At 39.6% G+C, this 22,989-nt stretch overlaps 1 protein-coding gene across 1 annotated transcript in view; it reads left to right on the forward strand.

Moving 5' to 3' along the window:
• The window catches only part of LOC135469950 (mediator of RNA polymerase II transcription subunit 23-like), a 36,758-nt gene extending 15,679 nt beyond the window's left edge, over positions 1 to 21,079 (forward strand). Inside the window, exons 14-34 of the mRNA XM_064748611.1 lie at positions 114 to 282; positions 851 to 993; positions 1,572 to 1,746; positions 2,221 to 2,390; positions 2,883 to 3,080; positions 3,580 to 3,646; positions 4,667 to 4,720; positions 6,747 to 6,855; positions 7,835 to 7,906; positions 8,250 to 8,360; positions 10,502 to 10,561; positions 12,260 to 12,367; positions 12,761 to 12,860; positions 13,252 to 13,350; positions 13,883 to 14,020; positions 15,301 to 15,466; positions 15,913 to 15,985; positions 17,203 to 17,414; positions 17,730 to 17,850; positions 19,355 to 19,440; positions 19,878 to 21,079. Coding sequence (XP_064604681.1) covers positions 114 to 282; positions 851 to 993; positions 1,572 to 1,746; positions 2,221 to 2,390; positions 2,883 to 3,080; positions 3,580 to 3,646; positions 4,667 to 4,720; positions 6,747 to 6,855; positions 7,835 to 7,906; positions 8,250 to 8,360; positions 10,502 to 10,561; positions 12,260 to 12,367; positions 12,761 to 12,860; positions 13,252 to 13,350; positions 13,883 to 14,020; positions 15,301 to 15,466; positions 15,913 to 15,985; positions 17,203 to 17,414; positions 17,730 to 17,850; positions 19,355 to 19,440; positions 19,878 to 20,016 — 2,570 coding nt within the window. The 3' untranslated portion in view covers positions 20,017 to 21,079. The remainder of the gene's footprint in view (positions 1 to 113; positions 283 to 850; positions 994 to 1,571; positions 1,747 to 2,220; positions 2,391 to 2,882; positions 3,081 to 3,579; positions 3,647 to 4,666; positions 4,721 to 6,746; positions 6,856 to 7,834; positions 7,907 to 8,249; positions 8,361 to 10,501; positions 10,562 to 12,259; positions 12,368 to 12,760; positions 12,861 to 13,251; positions 13,351 to 13,882; positions 14,021 to 15,300; positions 15,467 to 15,912; positions 15,986 to 17,202; positions 17,415 to 17,729; positions 17,851 to 19,354; positions 19,441 to 19,877) is intronic.
• The last annotated feature ends 1,910 nt before the right edge of the window (positions 21,080 to 22,989 follow it).

The following is a 22,989-nucleotide window of genomic DNA, read 5'->3' on the forward strand; positions in this document are numbered from 1 at the left end:
TATGTTCGTGTTCTGTTTTTTTTTTTCTTTACATAAATTGCGCATATTTAATACTGTCCTTTAATATCTGGTTACTTTAATACCATGTTACTTTAATATCGTGCCTCTTGCAGACAGTACCAACACAGAATATTTCAACTTGCCCATGTCCATATTGGTGGAGAGTATCAATGGTAACAACAAAAACAAGACATTATTGCCAGGTGGCCTGGAGGCGTCTGCACCTACACAGCCCCTCCCCATGAGCCTCCTGGACTCGCTGACAGTACATGCCAAAATGAGGTAGGACAACAACAACAGCAGCAGTAGACTGGAATCAAGACAAAATTTAATGATACATGAAGGTTATGGTTTTATGGGAAGTGAAGAAACTTATGGCACAAAAATTAGAAAAAATAATTTTATATTTGCAACATATTTATATCTTTTTATAATAACCCTGGTGTTTTAAGCATATTTTCTGTCAATGATCAGAATTTTTGACAGCTATCAAGTATCCTAGTTGACCTTGGGACTTCAGACTGCTTAACATCTGGACTGACTGCTAGGGAAAGCCCTTTTATACCACTAGAGAAAGTTTGGATGCTTTTTTGTACTGTTACATATAAATGTGAGGACATATCATCAACTGGATACCCAGGTACTAAGAAATAAAAACCGATGATTTCATGTATCATTTAAGCTTTGAGAATTGTTCATTTTTTTGGTCTTGGCAAATTATCAGATAGTTTCATGTAATATCTGTTGTGAAGTTCAGTGTAATTTGCGTCATTAGTAGAGATTATCATCATGACATATTGCTGGCCTTCAACTCATTTAACATGAGGCATTGTTTTTGTTTTTTTCTCAGCTTAATTCACAGTATTGTAACAAAGGTGATCCGCCTTGCTGGTAACCGTGGGTCCGTGGCTTTAGCCCCCGCCCTGGTGGAGACTTACAGCCGTCTGCTAGTGTACATAGAGATAGAGTCCCTGGGGATCAAGGGCTTCATCAGTAAGTACAAGTAATATCAATGAGAACGTCCAAGAAACCTCAGGGCTTGTATGTAGATATGACTGAAAATATTGAACTCTTTTCATTGATTTATTCGTAAATCATTTTCTTAAGACAGCATTCCAACCCAAAGAGGACAAAGAATAAAAACTTTTGTTTTACACAGACAGAATTAAATTAAAATTAAAAATGTTTAAATGTAATGTAGAATGTAAACCTCACAGCAAGACAACATCAGTTACGAATTGATAACTTGTAGAAGCAAGTCTTCTGAAGTATGTTGAAGTATTTCCTGATTACGTGGTTTCTACGCCAGACCACCCCTCCCCCATATATCCAAATATCCAGACGCCACAGTTATATTACATGTTGCACTAACAGTTAGCTTAACAGTGACCAAGTGTACACATGCCTAGGAATTTTGGAATCATTTCACATGCACAAAAATAAATATTTTTATTTAGACTTTCCTAAAGTTTCCCTTATAATTTAAAAAGAATCATCTTTGTATGCAACAAATGTATCTCTGTAATACTGTTAGGTACTGAGTGTTGTAATACTGCTGTGTTTTGTTTCAGGCCAGTTGTTACCAAATGTGTTCAAGAGTCAGGCTTGGGGGATCTTACACACCTTACTAGAGATGTTCAGCTACAGACTCCACCACATACAACCTCATTACAGAGTACAGCTGCTGAGTTACCTTCATTCCCTGGCCTCTGTACCTCACACAAACCACAACCAGCTTCACCTGTGGTGAGTTACCTCCCCTCCCTGGCCTCTGTACCTCACACAAACCAAAACCAAACCACAACCAGCTTCCCCTGTTTTGAAATACCTCCCCTCCCTGGCCTCTGTACCTCACACTAACCACAACCAGGTACACATCTGGTGAGTTACCTTCCCTCCCTGGACTTTGTACCTCACACAAACCACAACCAGGTACATCTCTGGTGAGTTACCTCCTCTCCCTGATGTCTGTGCCTCACATAAACGACAACTAGCTGCATTATATAAACATGAAATACCTTGATTTACACGAAAAATGGAAAATTAGAAATATTAAAGACTATGTAACATGTAAGGTGTTCAGTGGTGCAGTGTCCTCTGTGTGAATACAGTTCACAAGTGTACTCTGTTCTTTGTGATACATGGACATAGGGCTTTCTGAGTTTCTGGCCATATATATATATATACCAGGAATCGAGTTGGTGTATCTCTCTGTTTCAGCATGGAGAGTACAGCATTGAGACTGATCACAGGCCTGGGAAGCTCAGAGGTACAACCGCAGTTGTCACGGAACTTTAATGAGCCGAAGTGTCCGCCGTTCGTATCCCAGGAGTCTGAGGAGTTGAACAGAGCCCTGGTTCTGACTCTGGCACAGGCCATGCATGTTACAGGTGAGATGTCACCTGTACTTGTCATACTTAAATTCACAAACTGTAATTTACATTTACATTTACATGAAGTGACTGTTCCATGTAGAAGTGGCACATGGCAGGTCTCCTTCACATGTCGTTTTCCTCTTCTTTGTATCTGTACACAGACAGACTGTGTTTTACAGGTCTGGCTTTAATAGGAACCGTGAAAGAATAGACTAGCGTAGCATGTCTTCTCGAATATACGTACACTAGTGACATGTGAAAATCAATTAGGATTGGATGATTATCTCGGAATTTCACATCCTCAGTACATGTATTTCAACCATGTTGTGGCAAAAATGAATATAGAAAAATTGTATGACTTTTTTTTATGGACCTGTACACATTTTCTGTCATGTTTGATTTCAATAATTGAATAGTGTGCAAAAAAATCTACAAATGTGTATAAAATTGGGAATATTTAACAGATTTGTTATATGAAAACAATAAAGCAGAATATTTGTGTGTCAGGTTCGGAGACATTCACATCTAACTGGTGTAAGGATATCCTGGTGAACATCATGCATAACACACCCCACAACTGGTCCTCCCACACCCTGGAGTGCTTTCCCCCCAGCCTCGCCGAGTTCTTCCACAAGAGTTCCCTGCCCAAGGAAGACAAATCCCACCTGAAGAGGAACGTAGACACAGAGTACAAGAAATGGAAGAGTAAGACATCCTCAATACCTGTCACCCTACGTCATTCGAGCAAGTGAAAATTGTTCACTGATCAGAAACACATGATTTTGTAAGGTGTGGGAATGTATGTTTTTGAATGGAAGATTTTACAGAAAAGCAGAAGTAAATGACTCTTGACAGATTATGTTGGAATAGACCTGAGACTGAGGTAATGAATGTAGACAGTTGTTTTTAATTTTTATGGCCAATGTGGTAACAGTTCTGTAAATAACAATATTTTAAGTCATCTAGAAAGCATGAATTTGAACAAGTTTTTATACATAGGAGTCTTCTTTTCCTTGCCTATAAAAATGTTGGCATTGGGTCCAACCTGTTACCAGGGCCGAAATAGTATTGAAATCAATGTTAAACACTTGTCAAACAAACAATCTTTTCATTAAAGTTGAATACACAACCGTAATCAAACATTGTAGTCTATTAGTACGCGTAGCATGTGTGTACCTGAGTACTGTTATTTGCTCACTTTCAGCCATGGCCAATGAGAGTGATATCATAGCCCACTTCTCCATGCAAGGGACACAACCTCTGTTTTTGTGGTAAGGCCGTAACACTCACAAACCTGCATGTATCTTTATTAGTATTCACTGAACTTAGTCATAATTTTAAGAAGTTTCTTCCTTTGAGAAGTTTCAAATATTATTACAATACAAGGGAAAAATGTTTCCAGTGAGTTCATTTACTCAGCTGTAACCTTTTGTTTATGATTTGTCAGGTGTTGGTCACCCCTAGGCTCTGCCAAGTTCCTGTTACCCATTTACAGTCAAGTAAATTTACACAATTGTTGTACAGTGCATTTGTTGAATGTTTTCCGCGTAACACAGCATTGAGCAAACCACAGGACAGCAAAACAGGATGTTTAACCACATCAACATGTACATGTATATCAATGTTTACAGTTGATTTGAGGCTACCTCATTCTTGTTAAAATTACATCGCATGTAATCCAGGATGCTGACAGTGATCCAAGATCTGTGTTCATATGTGTTATATTCTGTGATTATGATATGTGTTGAATCTATTCAGGAACATCAAACGTCTATTAAATTGTTGGTCAACTCTCAGTTGATTTAGGACCAAAAGCAAGCTCAGATAGGTGAAATCACCAGCTTAGAGGTAGGTGAAATCACCAGGTCAGAGGTAGGTGAAATCACCAGGTCAGAGGTAGGTGAAATCGCCAAAGTCAGAGGTAGGTGAAATCACCAGGTCAGAGGTAGGTGAAATAGCCAGGTTAGAGGTAAGTGAAATCACCAGGTTAGAGGTAGGTGAAATCACCAGGTCAGAGGTAGGTGAAATCACCAGGTCAGAGGTATGTGAAATCGCCAGGTCAGAGGTAGGTAAAATCACCAGGTCAGAGGTAGGTGAAATCGCCAGGTCAGAGGTAGGTGAAATCACCAGGTCAGAGGTTCATCCTTGGCTTGAGATTGCCAAGTAGGTACAACTACTTGGCAAACTGATATTGTGTGTACATGTAATGAACCTTTTTTAAATTTTTAATTACATTACATTATGTTTTTAATATAATATTTGTGTGGGTTTTTTTTTTGGATAAATTTCAGCATCTTATGGAAAAACCTATTAGATGACAACCGTATTCCCCCCACAGCTTACAAGTAAGTGATGCTCTGTCAGCTTATACGAGTTCTCCCACAAGTAGCGTGTGTGAATGCTCTACTGTCAGGTTTACCCACTGATTATCTTAGTCAGAGCCTAGACTGGCACATTTGGCTAAAACCCTGGACATACAACTACTGGTGATCTGTTCAAGAAGGATTTTATCACTCAATCATGCACAGCTTGGTGGAAGACTTTCCCACGTACAACCAGAGAACTTGACACATGATTTTATCACTCAATCATGCACAGCTTGGTGGAAGACTTTCCCACGTACAACCAGAGAACTTGACACATGATTTTATCACTCAATCATGCACAGCTTGGTGGAAGACTTTCCCACGTACAACCAGAGAACTTGACACATGATTTTATCACTCAATCATGCACAGCTTGGTGGAAGACTTTCCCACGTACAACCAGAGAACTTGACACATGATTTTATCACTCAATCATGCACAGCTTGGTGGAAGACTTTCCCACGTATAACCAGAGAACTTGACACATGATTTTATCACTCAATCATGCACAGCTTGGTGGAAGACTTTCCCACGTATAACCAGAGAACTTGACACATGATTTTATCACTCAATCATGCACAGCTTGGTGGAAGACTTTCCCACGTACAACCAGAGAACTTGACACATGATTTTATCACTCAATCATGCACAGCTTGGTGGGAAATTTTCCCACGTACAACCAGAGAACTTGACACATGATTTTATGACTCAATCGTGCACAGCTTGGTGGGAAATTTTCTCACGTACAACCAGAGAACTTGACAAATGATTTTATCACTCAGTCATGCACAGCTTGGTGGGAAATTTTCCCATGTACAACCAAAGAGCATAGTCGTGGAGATTGTAGGTTTGAATACAGCTACCACTGGCTTGGCTGCAAAGGTGTACCGACTCCAATTCCTCAACCTTTGTGCATATGAAAGAGTAACTTACAGTGCAATTTATGCACATTGTAAATTTGATTTTGGAGACAAAACTACATCTATTGGATTGCCAAATTTCAGGGCTTCAAAAAAAGTATAATTTTATGAGTATACACAGAATAATGCCTTGAGAACATGCTTAAATAAATATTTTACAAACAGGCGGAATGTTGAAGACTTGGAGTTGTACAAGTACCTGGTGAAGAGCAGTCATTCCTCCATGAACTCCAGTTCCCCATGTTCTTGCCCGTCGTGTATTATAAAGTGTCATTCCTCCATGAACTCCAGTTCCCCATGTTCTTGCCCGTCGTGTATTATAAAGTGTCATTCCTCCATGAACTCCAGTTCCTCATGTTCTTGCCCGTCGTGTATTATAAAGTGTCATTCCTCCATGAACTCCAGTTCCCCATGTTCTTGCCCGTCGTGTATTATAAAGTGTCATTCCTCCATGAACTCCAGTTCCCCATGTTCTTGCCCGTCGTGTATTATAAAGTGTCATTCCTCCATGAACTCCAGTTCCTCATGTTCTTGCCCGTCGTGTATTATAAAGTGTCATTCCTCCATGAACTCCAGTTCCTCATGTTCTTGCCCGTCGTGTATTATAAAGTGTCATTCCTCCATGAACTCCAGTTCCTCATGTTCTTGCCCGTCGTGTATTATAAAGTGTCATTCCTCCATGAACTCCAGTTCCTCATGTTCTTGCCCGTCGTGTATTATAAAGTGTCATTCCTCCATGAACTCCAGTTCCTCATGTTCTTGCCCGTCGTGTATTATAAAGTGTCATTCCTCCATGAACTCCAGGTCCTCATGTTCTTGCCCGTCGTGTATTATAAAGTGTCATTCCTCCATGAACTCCAGTTCCTCATGTTCTTGCCCGTCGTGTATTATAAAGTTATAACTCCTTACATGTACTGTTCAAAAGTGATGTCAGTTTAGTATGTATAGTTATTGTGGTGTCGTCTAGAAAAACCAACAAAACAGTCAGTATCACAGTAAGTGTTTTCGTTCCACACAGAAGTGGATTGATTCAAAAGTAAATAAATAAAAAAGAGCATAAACAGTTGAGATATTTGTGTTGTCAGAGTGCTGGACAGACTGGGTCCTCGTCTTCTTTCTCTACACCTGAGGACATTTGCGGATTACCTGGTACAGGAGTTCTCCTCCTCAGCAGCCACACAGCTTGTCAACAGGGTAAGCAGCAGAATTACTGTCAAGATTACATGTACAGAAGAAACTCTACGTCCTGCCAATTTGCTTACCTGTACCTTCAGTTCCTTAAACACAACATGTCAACAAGGTAAGCAGCAAAAGGAAAGTCAAGGCCTAATGCAAGACACATAACTTGTGAACAAGGTAAGCAGCAAAAGGAAAGTCAAGGCCTAATGCAAGACACATAACTTGTGAACAAGGTAAGCAGCAAAAGGAAAGTCAAGGCCTAATGCAAGACACATAACTTGTGAACAAGGTAAGCAGCAAAAGGAAAGTCAAGGCCTAATGCAAGACACATAACTTGTGAACAAGGTAAGCAGCAAAAGGAAAGTCAAGGCCTAATGCAAGACACATAACTTGTGAACAAGGTAAGCAGCAAAAGGAAAGTCAAGGCCTAATGCAAGACACATAACTTGTGAACAAGGTAAGCAGCAAAAGGAAAGTCAAGGCGTAATGCAGGACATGCTGTGTATCCTTCAAGTTTGCTTACCTTTACCTTCAGTTCCTTAGACACATTACTTGTGAACAAGGTAAGCAGCAAAAGGCAAGTCAAGGCCTAATGCAGGACATGCTGTGTATCCTTCAAGTTTGCTTACCTTTACCTTCAGTTCCTTAGACACATTACTTGTGAATAAGGTAAGCAGCAAAAGGAAAGTCAAGGCGTAATGCAAGACACATAACTTGTGAATGAGGAGAGAAGTTATTGCTGTATGACAAATACAGGATGTAAAGATAGGGACCATTTTCCTTGGTATTTCAAGGAAAGTCAGGAGTGATTATTTGGTAGAGGTCTATGAATTTATAACTCTGTTGCTTGATTGTATTATTAAAGAATACTTCATACTGAGCCAGGCTTTACCTTCAATGTGTAGGTGTATATATAAGCAAGAAGAGAACCAAAGATACTAGTGAATGAATCTAGTTTATTCTTTCATTGTAATGTATTCATCTGTTTTCTTAGATGGTTGGAGCCCTGAATGACCTGGTGTGGAAATGTAATGTGGTCACCATAGAAAGATTGATCCTCTGCTTGGTAAGTTTATACAATCCTGTTTGTGCTTGAAAAATGTCTGTCATTTACACAGACTACCCAAACAATATCTGAGACTGTGTTAAATCTTTTTTTTTTAACCTCTTTGCTACCATTGGAAAAAAGGTGGTGTTGTCCGTCCATCTGTTCATCTATCTTAAACCAAAATATATTTGGGTTTAAATTGCCTTGTTTTATTACCTGTTGGGCATTTCCAGAAGACGAGAAATGACACACGTTAAAGTTAATTATATTTAAGTTGAAATTTGGTGTCAGACACACTAAGTCTTCCATTTCTCTTGAAGCAAATCAGCAGATATTGTTATCCACACACTCTCTTAACCAGGCACTGAGGAATCTCGAGGGGAATGAAGCACAGGTCTCCTTCTTCATCATACAGCTGTTGCTGATGCGTCCCCCGGACTTCAAGATGAGACTGACAGACTTCATCAGAGAGGTGAGTTAGTTCTTCATCATACAGCTGTTGCTGATGCGTCCCCCGGACTTCAAGATGAGACTGACAGACTTCATCAGAGAGGTGAGTTAGTTGTTCATCATACAGCTGTTGTTGATGCGTCCCCCGGACTTCAAGATGAGACTGACAGACTTATTCAGAGAGGTGAGTTAGTTCTTCATCATACAGCTGTTGCTGATGCGTCCCCCGGACTTCAAGATGAGACTGACAGACTTCATCAGAGAGGTGAGTTAGTTCTTCATCATACAGCTGTTGTTGATGCGTCCCCCAGACTTCAAGATGAGACTGACAGACTTCATCAGAGAGGTGAGTTAGTTCTTCATCATACAGCTGTTGCTGATGCGTCCCCCGGACTTCAAGATGAGACTGACAGACTTCATCAGAGAGGTGAGTTAGTTGTTCATCATACAGCAGTTGCTGATGCGTCCCCCGGACTTCAAGGTGAGACTGACAGATTTCATCAGAGAGGTGAGTTAGTTGTTCATCATACAGCTGTTGCTGATGCGTCCCCCGGACTTCAAGATGAGACTGACAGACTTCATCAGAGAGGTGAGTTAGTTGTTCATCATACAGCTGTTGCTGATGTGTCCCCAGACTTCAAGATGAGACTGACAGACTTCATCAGAGAGGTGAGTTAGTTGTTCGTCATACAGCAGTTGCTGATGCGTCCCCCGGACTTCAAGATGAGACTGACAGACTTCATCAGAGAGGTGAGTTAGTTGTTCATCATACAGCTGTTGCTGATGTGTCCCCAGACTTCAAGATGAGACTGACAGACTTCATCAGAGAGGTGAGTTAGTTGTTCGTCATACAGCAGTTGCTGATGCGTCCCCCGGACTTCAAGATGAGACTGACAGACTTCATCAGAGAGGTGAGTTAGTTGTTCATCATACAGCTGTTGCTGATCCGTCCCCCGGACTTCAAGATGAGACTGACAGACTTCATCAGAGAGGTGAGTTAGTTGTTCATCATACAGCTGTTGCTGATCCGTCCCGCGGACTTCAAGATGAGACTGTCAGACTTCATCAGAGAGGTCAGTGGGGTGCTGAGTGTTGTACTGGTTAAGCTCTCTCACTGAATGGAAGTTAGTTGAGTTATGATGTACTGGCTAAGCTCTTTCACTGAATGCAAGTTTAGTTATGATGTACTGGCTAAGCTCTCTCACTGAATGCAAGTTGAGTTATGATGTACTGGTTAAGCTCTCTCACTGAATGCAAGTTGAGTTATGATGTACTGGTTAAGCTCTCTCACTGAATGCAAGTTGAGTTATGATGTACTGGTTAAGCTCTCTTACTGAATTCAAGTTAGTTAGTTATGATGTACTGGCTAAGCTCTCTCACTGAATGCAAGTTGAGTTATGATGTACTGGTTAAGCTCTCTCACTGAATGCAAGTTGAGTTATGATGTACTGGTTAAGCTCTCTCACTGAATTCAAGTTAGTTAGTTATGATGTACTGGCTAAGCTCTCAGTGAATGGAAGTTGAGTTATGATGTACTGGCTAAGCTCTCTCACTGAATGCAAGTTTAGTTATGATGTACTGGCTAAGCTCTCTCACTGAATGCAAGTTGAGTTATGATGTACTGGTTAAGCTCTCTCACTGAATGCAAGTTTAGTTATGATGTACTGGCTAAGCTCTCTCACTGAATGCAAGGTTAGTTATGATGTACTGGTTGTAGAGTGTTACGGTTGACTAGACACAATATCCAGTTGTATGAAAGATGCTTCTGAAGCTGTGATATTCTTGTATATGACACGCATAACAATTCCGTAAAGCCATCAATCAGTCAAAAACACTATTACTAATTTGGGCTACTTTACAGCCCCTTTACATCCATCACATTTTATTACATCAGCCACATTTTATTACATCAGCCACATTTTTCACCACAGTGATGCTGCAATACTGCCAGTGTGGTATTAAGCCATACATGTAAGCATGAATTGATTCAGACACATTTACCAGATGTTCTTTTTTATTTTTGAGGAGGTGTGTGATATTCACAAACTTAACAGAAGACAAAGGGTGTGATTTGCTCACTCAAATTCATACTCCCCACATTCTTGTTTTCTTGCCACATTTTGTGCCTGAAAGAAAATTAATGAAATAAATGTTTTGTTCCAGAATTCTCCTGAGCACTGGCTGCAGAACAACTGGCATGAGAAGCACATGGCATTCCACAGAGTGAGTCAAAACAACATGTACATGTAGTAGCAGATAGTGTTGTATATGCAAAAAGACTTAGCATTGTACATGTAATAAGAGGTGCTACATGTATATGTATTAATGAAACCTTATTACCTGGCAGGTGCTACATGTATATGCATTAGAGAAACCTTATTACCTGCCAGGTTCTTCATGTACATGTACATGTGTTAGAGAAACCTTATTACCTGCCAGGTGCTACGTGTATATGCATTAGAGAAACTTTATTACATGGCAGGTGCTGCATGTATATGAAGTAGAGAAACCTTATTACCTGGCAGGTGCTACATGTACATGTATTAGAGAAACCTTATTACCTAGAAGGTGCTACATGTACATGTATATCTATTAGAGAAACCTTATTATCTAGAAGGTGCTACATGTACATGTATATCTGTTAGAGAAACCTTATTATCTAGAAGGTGCTGCATGTACATGTATATCTGTTAGAGAAACCTTATTACCTAGAAGGTGCTACATGTACATGTATATCTATTAGAGAAACCTTATTATCTAGAAGGTGCTACATGTACATGTATATCTATTAGAGAAACCTTATTACCTAGAAGGTGCTACATGTACATGTATATCTATTAGAGAAACCTTATTACCTAGAAGGTGCTACATGTACATGTATATCTATTAGAGAAACCTTATTACCTAGAAGGTGCTACATGTACATGTATATCTATTAGAGAAACCTTATTACCTAGAAGGTGCTACATGTACATGTATATCTATTAGAGAAACCTTATTACCTAGAAGGTGCTACATGTACGTGTATATCTATTAGAGAAACCTTATTACCTAGAAGGTGCTACATGTACATGTATATCTATTAGAGAAACCTTATTATCTAGAAGGTGCTACATGTACATGTATATCTATTAGAGAAACCTTATTACCTAGAAGGTGCTACATGTACATGTATATCTATTAGAGAAACCTTATTATCTAGAAGGTGCTACATGTACATGTATATCTATTAGAGAAACCTTATTACCTAGAAGGTGCTACATGTACATGTATATCTATTAGAGAAACCTTATTACCTAGAAGGTGCTACATGTACATGTATATCTATTAGAAACCTTATTACCTAGAAGGTGCTACATGTACATGTATATCTATTAGAGAAACCTTATTACCTAGAAGGTGCTACATGTACATGTATATCTATTAGAGAAACCTTATTACCTAGAAGGTGCTACATGTACATGTATATCTATTAGAGAAATCTTATTACCTGGCAGATACTACATGTATGTTTTTGCCAGCGTCCATTTGTCTCTGTCTGTTAACCACTTCAAGGAAAAGTTATGGATGAATTTGGAGGAAATGTTGTTGACAGCTTGACCTTGACCTTGGTCCATGCACCCATCCATTAAATCTGATGGAGATCTGCTGGAATTGTGTAGATAATTCATCATATTTGTGAGATTGGTCACAAGTGCTAAGTATTGTCTTTTTGTGTGAGACTGAGCACATTTAGCTGTGGCAGAGGTTTGCATGTATGTGTCTTAATTTTGCTTGTTACTGGACTGTTATCTCTGTATTAAAAAATGTGTAAAAACATATCGTGAATTTTTGTTACATCAAAGTCATTTAGTAGGGAATCAAGACATTTTTGAAATTATTGTACATTTCATGTTATCTTGTGTTTTTCCTATTGAACAGAAGTACAGTGAGAATTTCTACTACGAGGGCTCCCAAGACGCCAACAGTCCCAACCAGCATCCGTACCTGCCGGTGTATTTTGGCAATGTCTGCCTCAGGTTTCTGCCCGTACGTTCTCTCTTCACCTTTTCTCTGTCCTGTTCTGGGAGTCTGTTTTACATGTAAGTTGTAACTGATGAATATGTGTAGTTCAGATTTGTACGGAAATGTGTACGGAATTGGAAGGACATTGACCAGGTTGTGCCGACACGTTTCAGAAAACAATGTGACATTTGCTGGGGAGAGAGGGTCCTTACTGGCTGGTATGGCCTATCAGTGACTTTGCTGCAGCCAGTCAGCTTCTCACCAGTGATGTTGGCTCACTTGTTCCACGGCAGATTTCAGTCAGGTACCTCAGGTCAAGGGAGCTAAGGGAAGTGGTTCTCAAGGCTCTCAGTTTCATCCATGCATTAGACATAAATATAGGTGACAGTTGTTTGCATTTGGTTTGATGTTTGTCAGGTTCTGGATATTGTCATTCATCGATTCCTGGAGTTACCACCTGTGGGGAAGTCCCTGGAGAAGATTCTGGAACACCTAGGAGGACTGTACAAGTTCCATGGTGAGTACTTGTACTCTAGTAGCTTTTTAGTCAAACTGAAATTCCTTTTGTATAATAGTATGTATTTGGATGGATCGAGTAGTACTATTTCTGTCTGGCTTACTTTTTAATACTTTTTGGAATTAAAGATACTTGCATGTACCTCTCGAAGTCTAGGACACGTGAGGTATGATTTCAAACTGGGCCTTGGACAGGCAATTTCAGAACAATTCTAGAGTGTTGGCATTAGGGAACATGTATAAATGAATGAATATGAAATGATGGTAAAAGTATCAGCACACATGTAAAACATTACACTTTGTGGTCTAATATACATGTGGAGAAATATGTAATTGTTTACTGTTCTTCAGTTCTACTGTGGCTACAGTACACGTGATTTTATTATTTCCAGACCGCCCCATCACCTACTTGTACAATACTCTACATTACTATGAGAGGAAGTTAGCATCAAGGCCTGCACTTAAGAGGAAGCTGGTGCACTCTATTACAGGTACGTGTATGCTAGTCTTGATTACAAATCAAACAAACACACCACTTACCTGTACAATACTCTACATTATTATGAGAGGAAGTTGGCATTAAGGCTATTTACAAATCAGACAAACACATCACCTACCTGTACAACATTTTATTGCAGGTAAGTTAGACTTGATTACAGATCAGACAAATACATCACTTACTGTACAACACTCTATTACAGGTGAGTTAGACTTGATTACAGATCAGACAAACTTATCACCTACATGTTCAACACTCTATTACAGGTGAGTTATACTTGATTACGGATCAGACAAACACATCACCTACATGTACAGCACTCTATTACTGGTGAGTTAGACTTGATTACAAATCAGACAAACACGTCACTTACCTGTACAACACTCTATTACAGGTGAGTTAGACTTGATTACAGATCAGGCAAACACATCACTTACTGTACAACACTCTACTACTGGTGAGTTAGACTTGATTACAGATCAGACAAACACAGTATACATCTGTTATCTGGATGTGTATTTCAGGTGCTCTGAAGGACATCAGACCAGCTAATTGGTGTCTATCAGAAGACTATCAGAAGTATCTACAGGAGCCAATTGAGGAGAGCAAATGGCTGCCCACCTCTGAGTACTATGTCAAGCTACTGGGCAGACTTGTGGATAATATCCTTTTGGAAGCAAGTTATTCAAAGTCATGGATATTAAAATATGTATACATAAATATGTATTTATTTAATTTATATAGGATTGGTGGGATTATACTAAATTCACAAATTTTATCCTGCTTGATTGCGGTCATGTATCCTGCATGATTGTGGTCGTGTATTCTGCATGATTACAGTCATGTATTCTGCAGGATTGCGGTCTTGTATCCTGCAGGATTGTGGTATTGTATCCTGCATGATTGCGGTCTTGTATCCTGCAGGATTGCGATCATGTATCCTGCACGATTGCGGTCTTGTATCCTGCAGGATTGCATTCATGTATCCTGCATGATTGCGGTCATGTATCCTGCAGGATTGTGGTCGTGTATCCTGCAGGATTGCATTCGTGTATTCTGCAGGATTGCGTTCGTGTATACTGCAGGATTGCGGTCTTGTATCCTGCAGGATTGTGGTATTGTATCCTGCAGGATTGCAGTCATGTATGCTGCATGATTGTGGTCGTGTATCCTGCATGATTGCATTCGTGTATTCTGCAGGATTGCAGTCTTGTATACTGCAGGATTGCGGTCATGTATTCTGCAGGATTGCGGTCTTGTATCCTGCAGGATTGTGATCATGTATCCTGCACGATTGCGGTCTTGTATCCTGCAGGATTGCATTCATGTATCCTGCATGATTGCGGTCATGTATCCTGCAGGATTGTGGTCGTGTATCCTGCATGATTGCATTCGTGTATTCTGCAGGATTGCAGTCTTGTATCCTGCAGGATTGCGGTCTTGTATCCTGCAGGATTGCAGTCATGTATCCTGCATGATTGCAGTCATGTATCCTGCATGATTGCAGTCATGTATCCTGCATGATTGTGGTCATGTATCCTGCATGATTGCATTCGTGTATTCTGCAGGATTGCAGTCTTGTATCCTGCAGGATTGCGGTCTTGTATCCTGCAGTATTGCGGTCTTAGGAAGAGGTGGATTTGAACACACAACTGCAGTAGTCCAGGACGACGGGACTCCCAGCAGTTGTCATTAGTCCTGTTTGCCTGTGAGGATCTAACCAGTGTCATAGTTGCCTTGACCAGCTTCTCACATGTACATGTTGTCATGCTTAACTTGCATCTACCATAACCTTTTTCAGGAGTGATTTCTGTACCATTACACTTTAACATAACCATTGTCTATTTTCCTTTGTTACATTAGCGGCACTGAGTCTGTGGTGGTTAGTTTTGTGTAGATCCTCCCATTATTCTCTTATTACTAGCCTTAACTCATGGGTCACCCTTGTCAGGTAAATCCCCACCCCCATTCCCCAACTGTGACTGGAGGTTTAACGAGTTCCCGAACCCTGCAGCACATGCTCTCCACGCCACCTGTGTGGAGCTGATGGCACTTCCTGTGCCTAGCCAGAGTGTGGGGGGTGCACTGCTTGATGTCATCTTTAAATGGTAAGTGTATGTACATATGGTGTTGAATGGAAATCTTAACATATGATCTCTTGTAATAGCACTGTGTGTATTTGTCAAGGCAAAGATTATTAAGATTGCGTCAGTTAATTTCTCAAGTTCAGATATACACACAAGGCGTATATTCAGACATGGAAATTTTGTGTCACTTTTAGATCTTTATCGAGTCAAATTTTTTTTTCAGATAGTTTCTTTTTAAGTCTACATGTATATGTACATTTGTATTCTTAAAGAAAGTCCACAAATTTAAAGACTTGTATGTACATTTGGTGAAAGTTTAAAGCATTTTGGCTTTTACAGATACTTTGTAGTGTCAGATTTGTTTATATTTTAAGAAAGTGGTATGATTAATCAGCTCACATGTAGACAAATGAATGAGCTGTCATCATTTTTCTCTCACTTTACCTCAGCTTATCATCTCTCCACAGTGGCACTCAGCTGCCTAGAGACAAAATCATGTCCTGGATGAACGCAGTGGGCCTCGTCCTTACCGCTCTTCCTGTACGTAACCATGGTAACGTACGCACATGTGACGCACCAGCAGAGTATTCAGTGCAGTAAAAGTGGGTTTTACGTATAAGCCCAATGCACATATCATTTATCATCACTTCATGTCCTGAATTAGTCATACATTAACGGCCACGGGGCATTTGCCACGAATTTTCTATGTGCATCAAATGGAATATCAAGATTAAATTGTCACGCCATGGTTGTGTATGATGCATAAATCTGACAGCATATCACCTGTATGATATCACAGTATGAATGGATGGCCTGTAGATTTGAGCCTTGCTTTTTGTCCAAGTGGTCTAAAGCACACCACAGAACACCATCATCTCCTTGACAAGTCAGTCATATTTTCAAGTCTCGCTGTTCTAGGATCAGCTTCAGGTTTATGTACTACAATTTAAATAACACGCAGCAAAGTGCCTTTTCCTCTTCCTCCACCCACCCTTTCCTGTGTGACACAGTGTGGAGTCCAATCCATAAACTGACAGCCATCGATTATTTGAACAGAGATACTCAGAATGCTGTGAAAAACATCCTGAAAGCACTTCAGGCAAATAAATTGTGCATGCATCAGTTTTGAAAGATAAGCAATCAGACTTTATGACATTGCCTCTGGGTTGATATCTTGACGTCAGTCTTAATCCTGTGAATTGAATCTTTCTAAATGTCCTTACTTATCTAAAAGGAAAATGTTTTAAAGAGGTGCTCAGTTAAGTAAGTCATCAGAATAACAGTAATAAATGTGATTATTAACTTCCCTTGTGGAAGCCAATCCAGAACCTATATGTCAAGAGTTGCTTCAAGCTGTAAGAAGATCACTGAAGGTTATACTGTTCAACTTTTATATAGAGAGCTTTGAGAAGTAGTGTTTAAGTAAGATTCCAGATAATCCAAGGCCTTATAAACAGGAATTCTCCAGGAATTTCCTTTAATCCAATATTTGCATGCTCAAGATTGTATTTGTTTTTTTATAGTTAATTCTTCTATGATGTGTTTCTGTGTGGTTCAGTGGACTTCCTTCATATATTTTTTTTTTGTATGGTGCCTTAGCCTTTTATTTAGATAACCCATGCACTTTAGTATATAAGTTTGTCCCAAAAGCAATGAACACACACAAGTACACTTTTAGACTTGTGTATATGTGTATGTCTCAGAAGCAATGAACACACAAAGGTACACTTTTAGAAATGCTACCTGTATTTTGACAGGACACATATTGGCAGGTGCTGAACGAGCGCATAGTGGAGGTGATGCAGTGTCAGATTTTCAGCCAGTCCATGACAAACATCAGCCCGTTTCAGCTGTTTGACTTCTCCGTCTGTCACTCAGTCTTTGCAGAGATGCATCTGACGTACATGTTGGCCCTGTCACATGCGGTTTGGCACCATGCCAGCATTGGTCAACTCACACTCATTCCTCAGTAAGTGTCAATATCTTCACCTGCCTCTTTGCTGTGGTTACTTCCCTTGAATGTGCAAGCCTTTTTGGATCCAGGCTGCCAGCAGAGTTTCAGAAAAGCATCAAGTTATCTTGTGATACATGAATTCCAAAAGTAAATCAGTCAATCAATGATCAGTCATATCAATCAGTGGTTTATTTGAGGTTAAATGTTGTTTCGGAAATTGGTCCGCAGCAGCCATTATGGTTCATGACTGGCATATGAATGTTTGAGGACCTGTATTCACAAAAGTGTTTGCACACGCCTGTGACAGAGTTTGTTTTTATAATTTTCTAGATTTATGAAAGAGAGGCTGAAGCCAATAATAAAGACAGAGGAGCAGTTTCTCTACCTGTGCCACCTTGTTGGACCCTTCTTACAGCGCTTCCATGCAGAGAGGACGCGCTGTCTTCTAGAGGTGAGAACAGCACATACCGGGGTGGGAAGTCTGAAAATGAGAGAGGGAAACCTGAAACTGGGATGGGGAACCAGAAGCTGAGAGAAGGAAACCTGAAATTGGGAGATGTGAAACCTCATAACTTGAGAGGGAAACCAGAAACTAGTAAAGGGAAACCTGAAACTAGTAAAGGAAAGCATGAAACTGGGAGAGGGGAAACCTGGAATTGGGAGAGTAGAGAACCTCATAACGGAACAGGGAAACCTAAAACTAATAAAGGAAAACCTTAAACTAGTAAAGGAAAACATGAAACTGGGAGAGGGGAAACCTGGAATTGGGAGAGTGGGAAACCTCATAACAGAACTGGGAAACTTGAAACTAATAAAGGAAAACCCTAGTAAAGGGAATCCTGAAATTTGGAAAGGATGTAGATGTGTTTTGCCTCTCACACATGGACATAAAGACTATAAAACAACTGCTGTCAGACATTTGTCTTCGATGGCGCTCTGTTCAGAAGCCAAGCATGAATTTGTTATTGAATACAGGGACAAACATGTGCCATTTAACTGAGTAACTGAATCCATAACATCTTTCACAATGTGGCAAGCTTACATGTAAATAAATATATGATTAAAGTAAACAGCACACACATTTCTGAAAGAAAGGTAAGAAAACATACCTTTCAGGACACTGTAACATGCGTACACATATCATTTTTGTTGTTATCAGATCAAACGTACACAAAAATGTAACCAGATTTGTTCCATCATGGCTTCAAGTCTTAAAATCCAGGCAGTTTAGGAGATATTAACAGAATGTATTGGTGCAAATGAAAAGTAAAAAAATATCAGCAACCTTCCAGGAAGAAGGCATGGAAATCTACCCTATTTCTTCTAAATTTGGGACACCTGGTCTGGTTATTTTAGCTAATACATAAGTAATTCTATAGCAGGAAAATTTAGTTTCTTGTTTTTTCACATGGTTGTACCATCTAATGAACAACATACTCATATCTTTACTTTTCCAAAAGGCTGGTAGCGAAATGTAATATTCTACTTTCAACACTATTAATATCTGTCCCAAATTTTAGAAGAATTTGGGTATTTATTTTTTATTTATGTGATTGGTATTTTATGCCACATTCAAGAATATTTTACTTCTATGGCTTTAGCTGTGGGGAAACTCGCAGGTTGCTTCATAGTAAGCTCGGGGGCCTCGGTGGCTCAGTTGGTTAGCGCGCTAGCGCAGCGTAATGACCCAGGAGTCTCTCACCAATGCGGTCGCTGTGAGTTCAACTCCAGCTCATGCTGGCTTTCTCTCCAGCCGTATGTGGGAAGGTCTGTCAGCTACCTGCGGATGGTCGTGGGTTTCCCCCGGGTTCTGCCCGGTTTCCGCCCACCATAATGCTGGCCGCCGTTGTATAAGTGAAATATTCTTGAGTACGGCGTAAAACCCCAATTAAGAAGAAAAAAAAAACAAAGTCATAGTAAGCTGCAATAAGGAGCATGTATAATGTGTGTTTCAGCTGACTGTGGAGCTGTATGAGATTCTGGAAATCATAGACAGGTCATGTGATCACTTGAGATACATTGACCCCATCACAGATTTCCTGTATCCTTTTGAATGATTTTAATTGCTCTCTCAGCAGTGGGGAATGCTTTGAATCCTCAGGAGACGTTCATGTAGATTGTTGTTTCCTGGTGATCTTGTTGTTTCCTTGTGATCTTATAGTTTCCTTGAGATCTTGTTGTTTCCTTGTGATCTTTTTTCCTTGTAATATTGTTGTTTCCTTGAGATATTGTTGTTTCCTTGTGATCTTCTTTCCTTGTGATCTTGTTGTTTTCTTGAGATCTTGTTTTTTCCTTTGTGATCTTGTTGTTTCATTTGTGATCTTGTTGTTTCCTTTGTGATCTTGTTGTTTCCTTGTGATCGTGTTGTTACATGTATCCAGCTTTTCCTTCCTTTCATCATTTTTTTCAGGCCTTGTATTATAATTCAGAAGTGACCAGCTTTTGAGACTTTATTCTTGACCTTGACCTTAATCTCAGCTATCACATCAAATATATCTTTGTTGGGGATGGTGTCAAGTCAGAAGTTGGAAAAGTCATCATGAATTTACGACCAGCTCTCAAGTATCGCTTACGATTCATCTCTCATATAAATGTGGATGAACCTTTATCAGCCTGAAGAATTCCTCACATAAATGTGCATCAGCCTGAAGAATTCCTCACACAAATGTGCATCAGCCTGAAGAATTTCTCACATGAATGTGCATCAGCCTGAAGAATTCCTCACATAAATGTGCGTCAGCCTGAAGAATTCCTCACATAAATGTGCATCAGCCTGAAGAATTCCATGTAATTGTGGATGAACCTTTATCAGCCTGAAGAATTCCTCACATAAATGTGCATCAGCCTGAAGAATTCCTCACATAAATGTGCATCAGCCTGAAGAACTCCTCACATAAATGTGCATCAGCCTAAAGAATTCCTCACATAAGTGTGCATCAGCCTGAAGAATTCCATGTAATTGTGGATGAACCTTTATCAGCGTGAAGAGTTCCTTGCATAAATAAATATAAATCTAGGTTGAAGAATTTACCAAATAATTGTGAATGAACCTGCATCAGCATGAAGAATTTCTCACATGAATATGGACAAATCTTCAGCAGAATCAAGAATTCCTCATGTAATTGAGGATGAACCTGCATCAGCATGAAGAATTTCTCACATGAATATGGACAAATCTTCAGCAGAATCAAGAATTCCTCATGTAATTGAGGATAAACCTGCATCAGCATGAAGAATTTCTCACATGAATATGGACAAATCTTCAGCAGAATCAAGAATTCCTCATGTAATTGAGGATGAACCTGCATCAGCATGAAGAATTTCTCACATAAATATGGACAAATCTTCAGCAGAATCAAGAATTCCTCATGTAATTGAGGATGAACCTGCATCAGCATGAAGAATTTCTCACATGAATATGGACAAATCTTCAGCAGAATCAAGAATTCCTCATGTAATTGAGGATGAACCTGCATCAGCATGAAGAATTTCTCACATGAATATGGACAAATCTTCAGCAGAATCAAGAATTCCTCATGTAATTGAGGATGAACCTGCATCAGCATGAAGAATTTCTCACATGAATATGGACAAATCTTCAGCAGAATCAAGAATTCCTCATGTAATTGAGGATGAACCTGCATCAGCATGAAGAATTTCTCACATGAATATGGACAAATCTTCAGCAGAAACAAGAAGCATTAGTGTGAAGAATTTACCGCATAAGTTCGGATGAACCTTCATTAGCGTGAAGAATTTACCACATAAGTTTGAATGAACCTGCATTAGTGTGAAGAATTTACCGCATAAGTTTGGATGAACCTTCATTAGCGTGAAGAATTTCCCACATAAATTTGAATGAACCTGCATTAGTGTGAAGAATTTACCGCATAAGTTCGGATGAACCTTCATTAGCGTGAAGAATTTACCACATAAGTTTGAATGAACCTGCATTAGTGTGAAGAATATACCGCATAAGTTTGGATGAACCTTCATTAGCGTGAAGAATTTCCCACATAAATTTGAATGAACCTGCATCAGTGTGAAGAATTCCCAAATATTTGTGGAGGATCCTTTATTAGTGTGAAGAATTCAAACATACTTGTGGATGGACGTACATCAGCTTTAAGAGTATTTCACAAAACTGAAGATGAAGTGTTACAGTTTGAAAAATATTTTTGCATATGTGCGGATGAACGGCTGTCATTGTCATTTGCAAAGTGCACCTTTTGATTAATGTGGAAGAATATGTGGAAACATCATGTCTCACATACATGTTTACAATGTGTCTGTGAAAAACTGTGAGACAGTGAAAATCTCCAGCAGAAATATGGATGAGCGTTTGTCAGTACCCCACCACAATGCTCTGCCTGGTTTCCTCCCACTCAAATGCTCTGCGTGCTTCCCTCCCACCATAATGCCATGCTCGGCCTCCTCCCACCATAATGCTCTGCCTAATTTCCTCTCTTTATAAGTGAAATATTCTGAAGAATGGTGGAGAACACCAACCAAATAAATAAATAAAATGAAACATCATGAAAATTTCACATCATTTGATGAACATTGTATAAACATATTCGTATGTAGATGTGGATGGTCTTTATTCTGTGTGAAGGACTGGCCAAGTATGGAAAAGCTCTGATGAACCCTTACCTAAGCTAGGAAATATGCATGCTGTAACATGATGAAACATGCATGCTGTAACATTATGAAACATGCACGCTGTAACATGATGAAACATGCATGTTGTAACATGATGAAACTTGCATGTTGTAACATGATGAAACATGCATGTTGTAACATGATGAAACATGTCCTTCACAATGATAGTTCACGTTATTGTGTATAAACCAGTGTTTTTATCTAAGTTGTCATTGTTCACATCACAAAGCAAGGTGATTGGCTATATGTATGTTCTCATGCTTGTCTGAGCTTATTGCGGGCCGAATGATCTGGTCTCCCATCATTTCAGACCAGGCACCAGCTGTAACCAATGAGGAAGCATTGTCAAGGCCAGCTAGCTGAATTATGACCATACTTTAGCAGATGTAATAGATACCTGTTCAGGTGCTGGGCTCTGCATCAGATCTGCGCAAGGTTTCTTCAACCATCAACATGACTGCTGTCATCAAAGTGAAGTATACTTACATTTAAGTGTGGGTTAAAACACTCATCAAGTACAGAAACTCTGGCTTGGAAATTAATGATGTGAAATCTTTCACTATCCGATATAGAATAGGCAGTCAACATGAGTAACTGTCTTTAGACATGGACCTGTGAGAAGGTTTAAGATGACTCAGTCACACCATTCTATATAGACATGTACAGTTGTATGTGAACTAAATTTACCTTAATCAAAACTCTCCATGATGTCTTGTTGTTCAGGCTTCTAAGCAATGTTTGTATATAGAATCGCTTTTCACAGCTCACAAATCATGCAAAAGAAAAGAAATTTTTGTGAAAAGCTGTTGTGGAATGTACCAAACAGCTGTAATGTCAGGTATCATCATATTGGACAAGTTAAGGTGCTATGCAATTGTATGCTTCATGTGTAATGAATGTGGTTGGCTGTCATATCATTGATAATCAT

Source organism: Liolophura sinensis, chromosome 7 (assembly GCF_032854445.1).
Source record: "Liolophura sinensis isolate JHLJ2023 chromosome 7, CUHK_Ljap_v2, whole genome shotgun sequence".
In the NCBI taxonomy this organism is placed as follows: domain Eukaryota; kingdom Metazoa; phylum Mollusca; class Polyplacophora; order Chitonida; family Chitonidae; genus Liolophura; species Liolophura sinensis.